A 17,199-nucleotide genomic window follows, 5' to 3' on the forward strand; every position below is an offset into this window, starting at 1 on the left:
CACCGTCCATCCAGTCCGTACAAGTCGATCACTCATACTGGGCGTCTGCTGGTCACCAGCCGGTCACCAGCCACCATGCGCACAGCACACCGTCCCTTGCGCCCGCGGGTGCTTCTTCGAGTTGCACTCCACGACGCGAGGCCCATAGCCTGTCCGCTGCGCCGGCCGCATCTTGCCAATAGACCCCAGACACCATCGCAGAAGCGCCGTTTCACCACCTCGCCATGTATCCTCTCGGCCAATCCAACAGCCCCGGCCAAGAAGCGAGGAGCTTCCAAGCTGTACAAGTCAGCCGACGAGGCCGTTGCCGATATCAAGAGCGGCTCGACCATCCTGAGCTCGGGCTTTGGTCTCTGCGGCGTAGCCGGTGAGTGCAGTTCCAGCAACAAACATGTAGGGCGAGAAGCAGCTGCTCACAACGAGCAGAGACCCTTATCGAGGCCCTACACAAACGAGGCCCCGAATCTCTCCACTCGCTCCAGGCCGTGTCCAACAACGCAGGCAAGGAAGGCGTAGGCGGGCTCGCCATCCTCACCAAGTCGGGCCAGGTCAACCGCCTGATCCTGTCGTTCCTCGGCAACAACAAGGCCCTCGAGAAGAAGTACCTGACGGGCGAGATTGGAGTCGAGCTCTGCCCCCAGGGCACCCTCGCCGAGAGGATCCGTGCCGCCGGCGCTGGCATCCCAGCCTTCTTCACGCCCACGGGCGCCCATTCCCTCATCGAGACGGGCGAGATCCCCGTGAGATTCGACGGGTCGGGCAATGTCGTCGCCTACGGGCACAAGCGCGAGGCCAGGGACTTTGACGGCAAGACGTACATTATGGAAAAGGCCCTGCCAGGCGACGTGGCCATCCTGCGCGTCTGGAAGGCCGACGAGGCCGGGAACTGCGTCTTCCGGTACACGACCAAGGCGTTTGGCCCGCTCATGGCCAAGGCCGCCACCGTCACCATTGTCGAGGCCGAGAACATTGTCCCCCTCGGGTCCATCGACCCCAACGACGTCGACCTGCCGGGCATCTTTGTCGACCGCATCGTGCCCGCCACGGCCCCGAAGCACATTGAGATCCCCAAGCTGCGCCCCTCCTCTTCCCCTGGGTCTACCAAGCAAGGAGAAGCAGACATCCGCCGCAGTCGCATCGCCCGGCGCGCAGCCCAGGAGCTCCGCGAGGGCTTCTACGTCAACCTGGGCGTCGGCCTGCCCACGCTGGCGCCGTCCTTCCTCCCGCCCGGGCGCAACGTCTGGCTGCAGTCGGAGAACGGCATCCTGGGCATGGGGCCCTACCCGGCCTCCGAGGCCGACATGGACGCCGACATTGTCAACGCCGGCAAGGAGACGGTCACGCTGCTGCCGGGCGCGGCCACCTTTGACAGCGCCGAGTCGTTTGGCATGATCCGCGGTGGCCACGTCGACGTGTCCATCCTGGGCGCCCTGCAGGTCAGCGCGGTGGGCGACCTGGCCAACTACATGATCCCCGGGAGGGTCATGAAGGGCATGGGCGGCGCCATGGACCTCGTGTCCAACCCGGACAAGACCAAGATTGTCGTCACGACCGAGCACGTCGCCAAGGACGGGTCCTCCAAGATTGTCCAAGACTGCAGCCTGCCCCTAACGGGCGCGAGGGTGGTCAGCACCATCATCACCGACCTGTGCGTCTTCCAGGTCGATCGTGAGCGAGGGGGGCTGACCCTGACGGAGCTGGCTCCGGGGGTCGAGGTCGAGGAGGTGCAGGCCAAGACGGATGCGACGTTTGCTGTTGCCGATGATCTCAAGATTATGGAGTAGATGTGCATGTGTACAATAGAATAATACCAGACTTGAAATCAGCATATACCTCATGTTTGATGTATATACATTTAGCGCAGTTTTCCAGTAACAGACAATACCTGCCCAGCAACGACAAGCCCAACATCATAAAGAACCAAATCTACCAACACACGCTCTCATCGCCCGCTTGATACAAAATCACCTCCGTCCGTCCGTCCCTCCTCTACAGCTTCCCCCCGGGCCTCGCAAAGTTGCTCCCACCCAACGCCTCGGCAATGGCATCAACCGACCTCAGGATCCACTCACTGCCCTCGTCCCCCGCCAGCCACTCCGCCCCCTCGACCACCTCCTCCCCCTCGGCCCTGTAGCTCCCATCCTCGATCCCCTTGCGCAGCCCAAACACGTGGCTCAGCACCTGTGGCCCCACGCCCGTCTGCGACCGCAGGCACGCCACGGCGATGACGCTCGTCAGCACGCGGCCCGTCGTGGCCAGCTTCCCCTCGCCGCCGCCGCCGCCGCCGCGCTCCACGGGATCCGACAGCAGCGGGCCGTAGTGGCTGTTGAGGATGTGCACGGGCAGGTCCGGGTGCGACGTCGCGAGCTTGGCCACCAGCTTGGTCTCGAAGGGCGCGTAGACGCTGTCCCAGAGGGCGCGGCCGCGGGCGGTGATGGCTGCCAGGTTGGCCTGGGTAGGGGCCCGTGTCGCGCCGGTGGCCAGCTGGGAGGACACGGATGTGGGCAGCGAGGCGTGGAAGGCGTTGAGGCAGTTGATGGAGCGGGGGATGCCGTTGAAGGAGATGCACTTGAGGCCGACCTCGCGGATCAGCTCGGCTGTCTGGACGGCTGGGTTGGTGAGGCCGGCGGCGGCTGAGGGGGAGGACGAGGCGATGCTGTGGAGGGTGGTGAGGGACTCGGGCGAGTTGAGGGTGAATGTCGCGGCCGACTGAGCTATGTTGTCAGTATTTGATCCAGTGCTGATCCAGGGTTAAGATTGATCAAGGCAAAAGGGGGACGCACAGATAGGGTGAGCCAGGGCTTCAGGCCGACCTTGTGCCTGGTGGCATCGCTGGCAATGGCCCTGTAGACGTCGGCGATGCGCGCTGTCGCCGCTGTTGGGTCTGGCCGCGCAAACGGCGCGTTGATGAGCGCCTTCAGGCTGGGCGAGAGCTTGGACATGACGGGCAATTGGACTGGATGCTTGCTTCCTCAGGGCCGATCTCTTCAGGTCAATCGTGTCGTATGTGCATCATAGAGGAGGGTTTGATCGTCACTGAGGAAGATGGGCAAAAGTCGACCCAGCGCATGCCGAGGCCGCAGCTTCGGGGGCCAGTTCTGACCTCCGGGGGCCTCACAGTGGAGTTACAGGGGGCCTGACCCCCTCCTGGGACACTAAAGCGGGGTCCAGGCTGGTGCCCCACGACCCTGTTGGGGTTCCTTGGCCTCGGGCTTCACTTTTGACGCCGAGTCTGAAAGCGCTCTTCTGGAAGCACCACCTCGGCCACGGATTAGACACCGAAGTCTCTCGTTAGTCGCATGGTTCATGGGGCTGATGGAGAAGCTTGTTATCCTGCATGCGGAGAAAACGGCAGGGGACCATGACCCCGGCCTCGCTGTCCAGTTCAATGCCCGGTCCTCGGACAGTCCTCGACGTAGGAGCCGGACGTCTTGTTGAGACACCAAGGATACCTAGTAATTTCTGGGTAGTAAGGTAGTAGTCTTGTCACTGTAAGACATCTGCCGTTGAGTTATCTGCAAACGCCGTCTTTTTCGTCCTATGCTTCACCATAGTCAACTACTCTAGCAACGACAACCTTCACCATGTCGTCCAAACCCAAAGAGCCCTTCTGGCTTGGGTGAGACGCCTCCATCCTAAATCTGATCATGTTACTGACTTAGATTCCGCACCATCTAGAGGCGCCGCAGCGTCAATGGCCGTATGCTTCAGTATGGCTCCTGTCCACTAGTCCAACATGTTCACCGAGGTGCTGATTCACGGCAGCACACCCTCTAGACCAGACCAAATAGTAAGCTCCGCCACATATCAAGCTCAGTTCAGTCACTCTAACACTTGAAGCCGCATGCAGGTATTAAAATCAAGAGGCTCCATGTTCCGCGCCCTACACAGCTTCGCCGTCCGAGATGGTGAGCCTTCCCTTACACGACAGCCATGGTTCAATCACTCAACATTCTCCAGGTATCCCGTCTCTCTGGGCCGGCCTGTCAGCTTCCATACTACGCCAATCAACATACTCTACCGCGCGTTTTGGTCTATACAACGTGGTGGCCGACCGCGCAAAGCAGTGGACCGGCCGCGAGAAGCTCTCCATGGCGTGGACTATTACCTGCGCCGGCGTCGCTGGTGGTTTGGCAGGCCTGGTTGGGAACCCTGCCGAGGTACGCCCCGGGCTCCCAAAGGTCGCATATTGTCTGAGATGCTAACACTTCAAGATCGTGCTCGTGCGCATGTGCGCCGACGGGGCAAAGGCACCTGCCGAGCGGTTCGGCTACTCCAACGGCGTTCAGGGGCTCTATCGCGTTGCCCGAGATGAAGGGCTGGCCACGTTTGGGCGGGGTGTCACTGCCAATATAACGAGAAGTGTGCTAATGAGTCAGTTCTCCTTTTGTTTTGATAGATGATAGTGTTGTTGACGCGGTATAGACGCTGGTCAAATTGCGACGTGAGTCCCTGGGACCGTTCTGCGAAGAGTGTGCTCCACTTACACCAAACAGATACTCGACCGCAAAGCACCATCTCCTCAATACCCTCAACTTGAAAGACGATGTTGGTACTCACGCCCTGGCATCTCTAAGCGCTGGCACCGTCGCCACCACCATCTGCGCACCAGCCGATGTGCTCAAGAGCAGGATTCAGAGTGCCTCGGCCGCTGGGGCGGGTACTGTAAGTTCGCAGGTCTCAACTTACTGCCTTCTTCCGAATCTGACATGGAGAGTTAGAGCACACTGCAGATTATTCGCACCAGTCTGCGCGAGGAGGGCCCTCGATTTCTCATGAAGGGCTGGTTGCCGGCCTGGCTGCGACTGACGTGAGCCCGGCCACCCTGTCCCAAACACCTGCACATTCGCACTTTTGCTAACAGCTCCAGTCCGCACACCGTCTTGACGTTTGTCTTTATGGAGCAGCTCCGGAGACTAACGCAGTGGAACATGGCCGCCGTCGAGCCTGTAGCCGCAGGTGAGGTGCTGAAGGCCGAGATACGGTGAGGTAGCGGCTGTTGGGTGCAAAGAGGAAGATATACCCCATATTCCTTATATGCCCTATGAATTTGGAAAGGTTTCATTTTTATCCGTGGGCAATTGGACATGGAGACTAGATACTCAAGTGTCATTTATTTAAACCCAATGATCTTTATTCCCCAAAAGTGTAACTATATAATAATCGTCGTTGGAAATACCTGTGCACTTGCGGTGGTCAACTGAGTACAGGGTAAGCCATCCGATGAGTCGTTCGCGAGGTGGCTTGGTGAGATCATGGCGTGCAGCAGCCCCGCGACCACTGTGGCTCCTCCACCGCCCCGTGCCCCACCTTCGAGGTTGCTCAAGCCAAGCTCGAAGCTGCTTCGAGGTGTGACCCTCAAACTCTCCTACCTCAATCCATCTCCCACCTCGACACTCCATCGCGTCTACGTCTATTCCTTCGGCGCATTGATACTCGATAATTTACATCAGCCTAGCGCGTTCCTTTCTACTAGCCATCATGTCTGACGACGAGGACTTTATGCAAGAGTCGGACGAGGAGCAGTACGAGCAATTGCCCGCCTCCATGGCGCCATGAGCCTTGGACTGACGCTTCTAGATATGACTTCGAGTACGAGGAGGACGAAGACGAAGATTCTGGCGACGTTGATATTGAGAACAAGTACTATAATGCGAAACAACTCAAGCAGACCGATCCGGAGGATGCCATCGGCGAGTTCCTGGGCATTCCGCCTCTCGAGGAGGAAAAGGGCGAGTGGGGTTTCAAAGGCTTGAAGCAAGCGATAAAGCTCGAATTCAAGCTCGGGCAGTACGACAAGGTCTGTTTCCCATTCGTTGTCGTGTGTCGCGACCTTCTCTCTGACCGCGCCGCGTGCAGGCCGCCGAACACTACGAGGAGCTCCTCACATATGTCAAGTCCGCCGTGACGCGCAACTACTCGGAAAAGTCAATCAACAACATGCTCGACCACATCGAGAAGAGCGCCGACAACCCCGACGCCGTACGATGTGTCGAGAAATTCTACTCCCTGACGCTGCAGAGCTTCCAGAGCACAAACAACGAGCGCCTGTGGCTCAAGACCAACGTCAAGCTCGCCAAGCTGCTGCTCGACCGAAAGGAATACGCCGCCGTGGCCAAGAAGCTGCGGGATCTGCACAAGGCCTGCCAGCGTGAGGACGGCAGCGATGATCCGAGCAAGGGCACGTACTCGCTGGAGATCTACGCCCTCGAGATCCAGATGTTTGCCGAGACCAAGAATAACAAGCAGCTCAAGGCACTGTACCAGCGGGCGCTCAAAGTCAAGTCCGCAGTGCCGCATCCGCGCATCATGGGCATCATCCGCGAGTGCGGTGGCAAGATGCACATGAGCGAGGAGAACTGGAAGGAGGCCCAGAGCGACTTCTTCGAATCATTCCGCAACTACGATGAGGCGGGCTCGCTTCAGCGCATCCAGGTGCTCAAGTACCTGCTCCTGACTACCATGCTGATGAAGTCGGACATCAACCCGTTCGACTCGCAAGAGACGAAGCCGTACAAGTCTGATCCGCGCATCTCGGCCATGACGGACCTTGTCGATGCCTACCAGCGTGACGATGTGCACCGCTACGAGAAGACCCTTCAAAAGAACCAGGATCTCTTGTCGGACCCATTCATCGCCGAGAATATCGACGAGGTGACGCGGAATATGCGGACCAAGGGAATTGTCAAGCTCATTGCACCATACACGCGCATGAAGCTGTCATGGCTCGCAAAGCAGCTTAAGATCTCGGAACCCGAGGTACAGGACATTGTTGGTTTCCTCATCGTCGATGGCAGGATCAGAGGCAGCGTCAATCAGCAGGAAGGTGTCCTGGAGATCACCTCGGATGCAGACTCGGACCGGATCGCGGCTCTCCAAAGCCTGACCACCTCCATCTCCGAGCTCTTTACGTCAATCTTTGCCGACGGAGACGGGTTCCGTAATATCGAGCATCCTACGCTAGATGATGAGCTGCAGGGAATGCAGAAGGCAAGATGGTCCGCCGCACCGATGTCTAGGGGGAAGAAGACGAAGGGTTCTGAGCTTGTGCCGTAGGCTTGATGCAGGCAGACCTCTCCCAGGCCAGCCGTTTCCTCTCCATGACAATGGGCTCTCAGTCATTTCATGGTCGTCTGAGTACTATGGACACGCTGCTGGCAGATAGGCATCCCCCCGTTATGGAGCTGGCGCTGCAAGCCCGGGCCCGACGGGAACTGACCACAGCTGTCGCGTGAGACCAGGTCATCAGCCTGTTGGGATGGATATTTTATGACTATTAATGATGATGACATGGGAATTGGGCGATTGGACGTGTACTTGCGAAGGTGAAAGGGACTAGAAGCATGTGAAGCTGCAGCCGGGAATCACACCTTTGAATCCATGACAAAGTACCTAGGTATTTGCCGGATGAGGAGTAACCCCTTCGTGTTCTAATCCCACTGGTAACCACTCCAGCATCAATATTAGAACTGCCGTTGGCTACTCTCTCCTCGCCTCCACAGTTTCTGTCATTTTTAGCTTCATTCCAACCTCCAAACGTGTGGCAACATATGCGCGTCATCCCTCCTCCACATCCATCGTACCTTATATATGGTAGGACAAAAGCCCGACGGGGGGTGCGTGGATCTCTAATGAGAAGCTTATTACGCTAGGTATTTGGGTGGTAGTTAGGGTTGTACAGGGTGGGAGGTGTGTGATGCAAGAGGGGCGAGGGGGGGGATGTGCGGAGGCTTATTAAGGAATTCTAGAAATTTGAACACGAGTGAGGGTAGCAATGGTCTAAACACGAGCGAGGGTGGCATTGATGGTCATCAAAGGTTGAAATGGCTGGAGTGGATTATAGCGTCGAGGTGGTGACCAAAGATAAGTTGAGGGTTATCTTATGTAGCCTGCTTGATAATGTAGATAGATGATTCAGTAAACGGTCTAAAGAGATAGATGTGAGCCAGGGCGGAGCTTCTGGGTGCCAGTGTACTACTTCCACATCATCTGAGCACCATGAGGAGACTTGTTGATTGGGCCACGGCTGACCAGGGACGACGGACGGCCTCTCAGGCTAAGTAAGACCTTGGACAGCCACTCCCGCCCGGGGCTGGATATGTTTTGACATCTTCCCTGCTACACTTGGAGACGTTTGGGAGGCAGGTCACACGGAGTGGGGTGGATGATATGCGAGTGTCCGTTGTGTAACGGGAGCTACCATGACGAGGGTGGCTGGTGGGGGGACTTTTCCTCATGTTTGTCCTACCTAGGAGAACGGCTAGAGAGGCTAAAGAGGCCGAAATACTTCCATAAGAGTCCGAAAAAATTAGTCTGCTTAATTGGATACGAGGGGATGGAATTTGCGAGAGATGACGATGTTCGTAATGTGGGAGATGGGAGTTGTGGATGAGTTACATGAACTAGCGTCAGGGGGATCGCCTAGAACGGCATTGGGTACCAAGGTATAGATACTTGCTCCCGCGCACACATTATTCCCTGGTTGCTTCGATTGGTAAGCTTCCTTGGGTGTCGGTGAATGTGTATGTTTCTTGGCATGGAAAAGCACCTGGCAGGGTAGTCTGATGATGGAACGGTCGAACGGGTATAGGCGTTTCGGCGGATAGACGGCGGCGTGGCAGTCGAATAACAACATGGCATTCACAATGCTCACAGCCCCTCCTCAGTCCTTTTGTGATATGTGATGGACCAAGTCGCGCGCATTAGCACAGGTGACAGCACATTCTGCTGTCATGGTAAAAACACGAAGCCTCAATACATTACGTATCGGCCCTGCCATAGTCCTAGGCAGCCGTGATACGGTGAGCGATCCCGCGCGGCGTGCAAGCGTTAAATTGGCATTTTTCTATTGACCCGCGCTATCCCTCCCGGTGGTAACATTGACGGACCGACGGACACGACACTCTGGAACCGGGAGAGCGGTACGTGGGTTGCCACCTACGTGGATAGGGCACGCAGGAGATGCAGGGTACGAGACGCTGTGCTGGGGCCTGGGGTTTGCCTCTGTTAAATCCGTGCAGTGTCTCACGCCCACGTCCACAGCCGAAGAGGGCATGTACGAGTATATATTAACCAAGATGGCCAGGCACCATGGGCCCATGGATCTACAGGTATATTACTTCCGCTCATGCTGATACTACGAGAATCGGGAACTCGGGAACCAAGAATCAACTCTCCGGGGACCTGGAATCAATGGAGCATTGACGGCTTGACCCGGGATCGATCAGCAATCGACATCGAGTGTCTCCCGAGCCCGATCGACAACAAGGGCCCTCAAGTGGACCAGTGGTGTGATCCACGCGAGCCGTGACGTTTGACGTGAGCCCTATCGCAGGTATTCCAGGTATCCCAGCTGCCCCAGCAGCTGGCCACCCACCCACAGCACCGTCTCTGGCGTGGAAACCGGGGGAAGATTGGACGGGAATCACCACCAGCCCCAATCCTGGGGTATCATCACGATCACTTTCCACCCCTCACCTGCTTGTACATCACCTTACCAGGCTGGCTGACAGGCGGCATATCGGCCTCTCAGCTGTTCTCAGCTGTTCTCAGCTATCTCCGACTGGCGTCATCTTGCTGGACCGTGGCCGCCTCCCCCGCCTTCAACCTATGTATTAGTATCAGACAATCTCCCATCATCTTCCCGTCCACCTCGACCTCGGTGTCTGCAATTTTACTTGAATTGACCTGATCCGTGCAGCGCACACGGGAGCTGGCAGCAAGGTGCCAACCCGCCATTCGTCTCGTGCCCACCCACGTCCTTGGTTTGCGGCCGCCGGTTACACCAGGAGCGGCGCCAACAGGGACCCTAACCCAGCCTTGTTTCCTGGTACGTGCGCAACGCCTCGCCGTGTCTAGACTGGCCTGGCACCGATTGTGAGGGAGGAGGCCGATATTCCGTCCGGGAAGCCGCAGAAGGGCCTCACATGAGGGCCCCGTCTGCGTCAAAGACGCCTGTGTGTGCACGCACCACGCACCACGCCGCACGCAACACGCATACATGACTAGACTCCTGCCCCGTTGTTGCCCGTTGGCTCCGTTCGTTCCCAAGCACTCCCTTCTCTGAATTTCACCATCCCACAGTTTTGCACATTGTTCAGTTGGCGACGACTTGGAAGAATCAGCATTCCCGGTCAACATCGCCCCGTGGAGACGCTCATTCTCCACCAACTCCGGCATTCTTGCACCGAGCAGACGATTTTTTGTTAGCCTGCTGGCCAATCTCCGTTGGTCTTTGGTGCCTAGGTGCCGTTGGCGCGTCAGTAATCAGGGCTGCCTTGCGAACCTCGCTGCTCATCATCTCGTCGCCGACGCCGAACGGACTAGGGAACCGACGGCTCTCGCTCCTCGGATAGGGATTGCCGGCCACCGACCTAGCTCTGGCCACTGGCGCATGATTTCATGCCTATCCTAATACTAATCACGGCCATCCCACAGAAGAGAAGCGAGCCAGCGAAGCCAGTTTGCCTTCCTGCAACGGCAGACCTGGGTGGAGGGGAACACCGGTGCTTGTTAGCGCCCCAGTGTCAATCAGAGTTACCAGACTACAGACCCCACTTGCCCACCACCGGCCCGGCTCACTGAGTTGCACCTACCTTAATACAGGCAGGAACACCCGGGCAACACTAAAGTGCCCGCATCCAAGGCCTCCCTACCTTACCCTGCCTTACCTCAAGCGCCAACAGTGCTGCACAGTGAGTTGTAGCAGCAGTGAGGTGCAGCCCATATCACACAAGCGCCTGCCCACCGCGGTTCGACACACACTCACCATTTGACCACCTCACCGTCCTCACCTTCCGTCGCCTTCCTCACCTCGCCTCACCTTCCTGCTCCCTCTCCTCTCTCTCCCCCTTCACCTTCGCTCTTTCCTCGTTGGCTCTCCACAGCCCAGTGCATCCGATAGCAGTGAGGCATGTTCCAGCCCCAGCCCACTCCATTTGCTCCCTCCTGCTTCACTTCGTCGTCCCCATTTCTTTTCCCCGCGGCGCCCACCACCACCACCACAACCAGCAGCAGCAACGGCACCACCAATCCTCCCGCCGCCAACCCTAGTTCCATCTCTGATCTTGGATTCGACCTCCCCCCGTCGTCGCTGTCGCCATATGGCTTAGCATCATCCGATCCGCTCTTTGGTTTTTATTTTCCACCAGCCCCAAGTGGACGAGTTGGAGCTGGAGAGAGAATCGGAGGAGCTGGAGGAGCTGGGGTTAGTCAGAGAAGCAGAGGTCCAGCTACTGTGGCTACAGCTACAGCTTCAACAAGGCTGGGACCTGGTACCGTCGTTACTGCCTCCCCCAACCCCTCGGCCCGAGGCCTGATATGTGGCTCCTCCCTACCAGCTTCTCCCCAGTTTACTTCCTCTGCGAATCTATCAGGCCGCCAGCAGCAGCCTCAGCAGCAGCAGCAGCAGCAGCAGCAGCCCCGTCGCTCGCGCCATCGCCATAGCCCTGTCGCCCGCAAGATGGAGGACCAGCAGGATCCGCACGGCATGGCCGCCCAACAAGCCGCAGCCAAGGACTACCAGCCAGATCTCCCGGTACGTCTCCGGTCTACCCCTGTTTTCATTGGCACCTGATTTAGCTAGAGAGGGGAGAATCGACGGATGTCCGACCCGACGGCAGTCGGGGCGACTTGATATTTGCCGTGCTGACGACGACGGCTGCAGAACTACCTGGTGGGCAACAAGACGCCCAGCGAAGCCATCACTCAGGAATACGCCAAAGCGGATCAGGTTTATGTCGAGAAGACAATTGTCCGTCACCCGTTGTCATCGGACCTGCGCAGCTGCGTGGGATAGCAGAATATTGACCAATGATGCTGACCGACACTCCTCTGTTGCAGTCTCTTCCCCAACAATACTCGCATTATCGCCCCGTTCAAGGAGACGGGAATTGCGGCTGGAGAGGTGAGTCTTGCGGCCAATCTCTCATCATGGAATTCACGATTACCCTCTTCTGCCCAACATCGCCGTTGTTGTCCCATGTCTCAGCACCTCGTCTCTCATCCCCCATCACGGCCCCGCATCTATAGTGGGGACGAGTCGAGGTCAGCTTGACTCTTTGCTCCGCGTTCCTGCACCGCGCCGGCCCGTCTATCATTCTGATTCATTCAGCGGGGCTAGGCCGCTAGCGACGAGACATGTGTCGGATTGAAACGGGAACATGATTCTTTTTATCGTTTCTCTCCATGTCAATCTTTTCTTGGCTAATCAATTGTCTTGCTTTTGACAGCAATCGGCTTTTCTTACTTTGAGAAACTGGTCGAGACTGGGGACCGGACCCAGATCGACAGTGAGGCCGACCGCCTCCTCACCATGAATCCTATGCTTGGTGAGGTGGGCGGTTACGATTACTACGAAGACTGGGCCGAGGAATTCGTCGATTTTCTTCGTGAGATTGCCAACAGTATTGGCAACCGTGCCGTAGCTCATGAGTTGGTGCACCAAAAATGGAACGACGTGGCCGCGACGAGCGGCATGATCTATTATTTGAGACTCCTTGCAGCAACCTACCTGAAGGCGAACGCAGAGACATACGACCCCTTTATCGCTGACGCTGGGGGTGTGCAAGCCTACTGTAGTCAGTCGGTTGAGCTCATCAATCATGAGATTGAGCATCTGGGCATCGTGGCCCTGGTCAACGTCCTCTTGAAGCCTATCAACCTTGTCCTTGAGATTGCCTACCTCGACCGCAGCCCAGGCGGCCACGTAAACACTTACCGTTTCCCCGAGGAGGCCAACAACCAAGATGCGTCAGCGCTTGGGCCCATCATTTACCTACTTTACCGTCCAGACCACTACGACATTCTCTACAAATCGCCCCCCCGGGCTCCTTCGCAACCTGTTTCTATTCAGGTCCATCGTGTGAGCTCCTTCACCGACAATGCCGGCATTTCGGGCACTCAAGGTGACCTGGGCTCCTTCTCCACCGTTGACTTTGGGACCCTCGCCATGATACCCGGTTTTGGGGGGGGAGGGATGCCCTTGTCCCCCCCTCCGGGCGGTCCTCCGACCAGCGAGGCCTTCCAACGCAGTCAACAGGCTCAAAATCCTTGGGTGCCACAGTTCGGTCTGACAACAACACCGCCGCAACCAAGCACGCCGCAGCCCCCCGTTGTGGCGTCCGGCCCGCCGCCAAACCCTCCGCTGTCACCACATGCCTCGATGGCTCCAAGGCAACCGGCCATGGTGCCCGGGGCGGCACTAGCTCAGTCGCCGGAGTGTTCCATCCGTTTTAGCCCGATGCAGCTCGAGTATGACGGGAGCAAGGGGAGCTATCCGGAGCCGACGTTTCAGGTCAAGACCAACACGTTCAAAAATAGCGTCTGGAACAGGGCGCACTTTGGTAATCCTGATTTTCACCCCGAGGAGTGGAGCCCGGAGGATGAGAACGTTGACGGGCGGATCGGGTCTAAAAGAAGGGGCTCGAGGAAAGAAGCGTGATTGACAATTGGCGATTGTGCCGGAGACTCGACGACTTGATAAGCACCGCGAGACCGGCATTGATCACTTGGTACCATGGTATACTCAGCCCAGCCACAAAGCACTAGAATGGGCTCCGCGGCTTAACTGGCGACACAAATGGGTCAATATCCACACCTTGGTTAACAAGCAAGGTCTACAGTCAGTGGACCGAAAATTCGCAGCATAATGGGGACCCGAAGATGATGTCTTTGTTGCCACTAGGCTCTGTAGGAGCCGCAGTGTTGAGGAGTTGGTAGCATTGGGAAGACAGGATCGTTACGACTTGGTGTGGAAGGGATGGATGCATAAGTTTTGGTGGTGGCATTTCACATGGGGCTTTTCTTTTCTTTCATTTTTTTTATTCATACGAGCAACCAGTAACAGCCCCTGTACTATTTAGAAGACGGAAGATGGGGGTCAATTGTTTACATGTTTGAAGAGTGAGGGGGGCTGAGGACTGCACTTGGGGGGTGGTTTTCTACGTCTGCTACTACATAGCATCGGCGCTTCTTCTTTAGGGCAACTACTTGATCGAAGACGGATTATTCAGATTCACATGCAGGCGTCAGATATCACATTGTGTGCTCTGCAAGCAGGCAGGCTGGTATGGATTGGCCTCTCCCCTTGCAGGGTTGCACCTGTGAGGCTGTGAAGCCTGATGGGATCAAAGGCCGAGCCGAAGGGTCAACATGCCGAGGAACGTCCAGACGGGCCGGGGCGAGATGGCGGGGAACGGACGGCGGGAGAGCTTAGAGGGATTTCTCGACCATATATGCCGCGGAGATATTATACCTAGGCCTGATGCGGTATCAGAACGGAGACATTTCACGTCTGGTGTTGGAGGCGATGCGAACTCGGTGTTGGGTTGTGGATCGGTCGCCAGGGCACACGATATTAATAGCGGCCACGATTGCTTGGCAGTTCTATGGGCGAGGAAGGAGGAGATAGTTCCCCGCAGACTTCTGAGCTCTCACACAATGTACTACTCGTACCTTAGTACGGGTACTATGTATGTAAGATGCCTGTTGGCAGCTGGAAGAGGCGTGGTTTATTAGCGGGCAGTGTGGATCGGCGTCGGAGAGGACTCGCAGACTCGCAGGAGTGTGAGACAAGTGGGATCGGCACTGGCCCAGTAGGAAGGCCTGGATGCATCCCCGGTGCGTGACGGGCGGGGGGATGGGCCCACGAGTCCAGCTCCAGAGATGTTGAGAGAGCAGAGGCGAGAGAGGAATGCCAATCCTTCCGGACTGTCGATGACTCGATGAGTGATGCCACACGCGGTCTGATATCCGAGCAGCTGAACCAGCACCAACGGGCGTCAAACCGACAGCCATGAGAGGTTGCTATGGCGGGACAGCGGTCAGAGTAGTACTCGTATATGATCGGTACATACCAGTAGTGGGTGTTCAAGATGTCATCGCGGTCTTCCAACCAACTATAGAGAGCAGGGCCCTTGTCCAGGATGCATGCAAGCCCCCAAGCCCCTCCGTGCCCCCTCTGTCTTGTCCATGTCCTGCATCCTCCGAATCCCCCCAACCTCGCCCGGCCTCTGAAGCCTCTGAAGCCGCTGAAGCCTCTGATTTGGCTGTTCCCCCCTCTCGGCCGAGACAGAGGCTTGATCGAGATGATACGACTGCGAGATTATAATGCTTATTCCGACATACATGTAGTACCTTGGCGATCACAGTGATTATTGGTATATTTTAATACCAGTACTGTGGCATCCGCGCTGGCTGGTTCGTGTAAGCCTGCTGCCCTGGCCTTATAAAGTCTTACCCCTCTCCACGTGCGTCCCTCCGTCTTATATGCGAGATGGTGAAGCAGGCAGGCTTACCAAAGGCTGCACCGCTCTGACTCAGCTTCTTCCCTCCAGGATAAGACTCGGTATTATTTTATTTTTTTAATATTTGTTTTTGGCGGCAGTGGCTTTCGACTTGACGGCGTGAACGGGGAACGGGGGTAAATTATCGATTCGACAGGGGGTTGGATGATCCTAGATCGGTTACGGTTGGCACCACCAGCCTAGTCCACCAGATTTGAACCGCAACCGCGCGCAGACTCGAGGTCCAGGTGGTTCTATACAGACGAACAAGGGCAATACATGCACGGCGGCCCCCGGCCGACATTCTGACCGACCAACTCGGGACATGGCCCCTCCCAGGCCGGGACCTCCCGGCGCCCCTGGCAACCCGACGCGCCGAAACCCCGTCGACGCGCCGAGCGACACCAGCGGTCGCGAACACCAAGGAGACAACGGCCAAGACGGGGACGAAGATGACGACGACAACGACGAGACCAACTCCAACTACTCCTCCGTGTCGGGCGACTCACTGCCCCCGATCCGCGCCTACGGCCACTCATACCACGGCTCTGCCCGCATATACCTGCCCAATGACGCCGCCGAAGACGAGCGCTTGCGCGTGCAGCACGAGCTGTACAAGCTGTGCTTGGGCGGGCGTCTGCACGATGCTACGTTGCCCATTGAGAAGCAGGACGGTGGCCTCGATGTGGAGAAGGAGAAGAACAACAAGGTCACGGACAGGAAGGGGGCAGATGACGACAGCAAGGGGGCAGATGACGACAGCAAGGACAACGACAAGACAAAGGCAGCCCCAGAAGCAGCCCATTCCAAATTCCACATCCTCGACATTGGCTCCGGCAACGGCCTCTGGGCCGTCGAAGTCGCCCGCCGCTACCCCTCAGCCTCGGTCCTGGGCATCGACCTCAGCAGCGCCCTGCTGCCCAAGGACGTGCCCCCCAACCTGACCTTTGAGATTGCCGACGCCACAGAGCCCTGGCCGTCGCGCCAGTACGACTTCATCCACATGCGCAACCTCGTGGGCGGCGGCGTCCGCGACTGGGAGCGCCTGGCGGCCGACGCCCTCGCCCACCTGAAGCCGGGGGGGATCCTCGAGTTCAGCGACATCCGCCCGCGGTTCTACGACGTGGACCCGGCGCACGCGGAGCTGCCCGAGGGGGAGACGCCGGTGGTCGGGGCGTCGTGCCTCGAGTACGAGCGGCTGCTGGCGGAGGCGACGGCCAGGGAGGGCGTGGACTTTGACCCCGTGCCCCGGGTGTCGGAGTGGCTGGTGGAGGCCGGGGTCGAGGGCCTGCGCGAGAGGGCCGACTGGCTGCCGACGACGGGGTGGGGGAACGACCCCATCATGTGCGAGAAAGGGAGGATGCTGAGCCAGCTGCTGGACTTTGGCGTCGAGCACTACTCGATCCTGCTGTTTGGCAAGTCGGGCAGGGAGGAGGCCGATACGAGGGCGCTGCTGGCACGGGTGATGCAGGAGAGCAAGAGTCCGAAGCTGCGCAGTTATTGCAATCTGTGGGTTGTCCTCCTTTTTGCTCTCTTATCATAGTCGAGGCAATTTCTTCTTCTTTTTCTTTCTCGAGCTGACTTTTTGGTTTACAGGACGTTCATCACGGCGAGGAAACCCGTGGCTGAGACAGAAGATGATGGCAATGTGTCATTTGGAGCACTGTGGCCCGGCTTGATGTCGAGGTGAATTGGGCGAAAAAACAAAGGGATTATGGGCATGCTATTTTGGATTGCGAGGAGCTCGAGTTTACCTGCGTCAGGATCATCATTATACAGCACCGGGCATTTGCGAAAGCGTAGACTCGGCCCTGCACTCGTTCTTGCAATAGAAACACTACGCGGGTGTCAGTCGTCATATATCCTACCTTGCAGGATAGCATGAGTCCATTGCCATGTGGGCGCCAGTCACACA

General features: G+C 57.5%; 6 protein-coding genes across 6 annotated transcripts; 5 read left to right on the top strand and 1 right to left on the bottom strand.

The window, feature by feature from the left end:
• Positions 1–75: 75 nt before the first annotated feature.
• On the top strand, positions 76–1,784 carry ACO1O0_001527 (3-oxoacid CoA-transferase; the record flags this gene model as incomplete). Its single annotated transcript, XM_083191011.1, has 3 exons — positions 76–108; positions 190–367; positions 427–1,784. The coding sequence occupies 3 exons, from the start codon at positions 76–78 to the stop codon at positions 1,782–1,784; spliced, it is 1,569 nt and encodes a 522-aa protein (XP_083054870.1).
• A 205-nt stretch (positions 1,785–1,989) lies between these two features.
• On the bottom strand, positions 1,990–2,942 carry ACO1O0_001528 (uncharacterized protein; the record flags this gene model as incomplete). The annotated part of the gene is made up of 2 exons (XM_083191012.1): positions 1,990–2,709; positions 2,784–2,942. 2 exons carry the CDS (start codon positions 2,940–2,942, stop codon positions 1,990–1,992), a joined length of 879 nt encoding a protein of 292 aa, XP_083054871.1.
• Positions 2,943–5,481: 2,539 nt separating this feature from the next.
• On the top strand, positions 5,482–7,056 carry CSN2 (PCI domain-containing protein; the record flags this gene model as incomplete). Its single annotated transcript, XM_083191013.1, has 3 exons — positions 5,482–5,525; positions 5,581–5,800; positions 5,860–7,056. The coding sequence occupies 3 exons, from the start codon at positions 5,482–5,484 to the stop codon at positions 7,054–7,056; spliced, it is 1,461 nt and encodes a 486-aa protein (XP_083054872.1).
• A 4,405-nt stretch (positions 7,057–11,461) lies between these two features.
• Positions 11,462–11,797, top strand: ACO1O0_001530 (uncharacterized protein; the record flags this gene model as incomplete). Its single annotated transcript, XM_083191014.1, has 2 exons — positions 11,462–11,536; positions 11,666–11,797. The coding sequence occupies 2 exons, from the start codon at positions 11,462–11,464 to the stop codon at positions 11,795–11,797; spliced, it is 207 nt and encodes a 68-aa protein (XP_083054873.1).
• Positions 11,798–12,313: 516 nt separating this feature from the next.
• Positions 12,314–13,441, top strand: ACO1O0_001531 (OTU family ubiquitin thioesterase; the record flags this gene model as incomplete). The annotated part of the gene is made up of 1 exon (XM_083191015.1): positions 12,314–13,441. One exon carries the CDS (start codon positions 12,314–12,316, stop codon positions 13,439–13,441), a length of 1,128 nt encoding a protein of 375 aa, XP_083054874.1.
• A 2,168-nt stretch (positions 13,442–15,609) lies between these two features.
• On the top strand, positions 15,610–16,974 carry ACO1O0_001532 (S-adenosyl-L-methionine-dependent methyltransferase; the record flags this gene model as incomplete). The annotated part of the gene is made up of 2 exons (XM_083191016.1): positions 15,610–16,793; positions 16,881–16,974. 2 exons carry the CDS (start codon positions 15,610–15,612, stop codon positions 16,972–16,974), a joined length of 1,278 nt encoding a protein of 425 aa, XP_083054875.1.
• Between the last annotated feature and the right edge of the window lie 225 nt (positions 16,975–17,199).

The sequence above is a fragment of the Amphichorda felina genome, assembly GCF_050947745.1.
Source record: "Amphichorda felina strain 45539 chromosome Unknown scaffold_1, whole genome shotgun sequence".
Classification (NCBI taxonomy): Eukaryota; Fungi; Ascomycota; class Sordariomycetes; order Hypocreales; family Bionectriaceae; genus Amphichorda; species Amphichorda felina.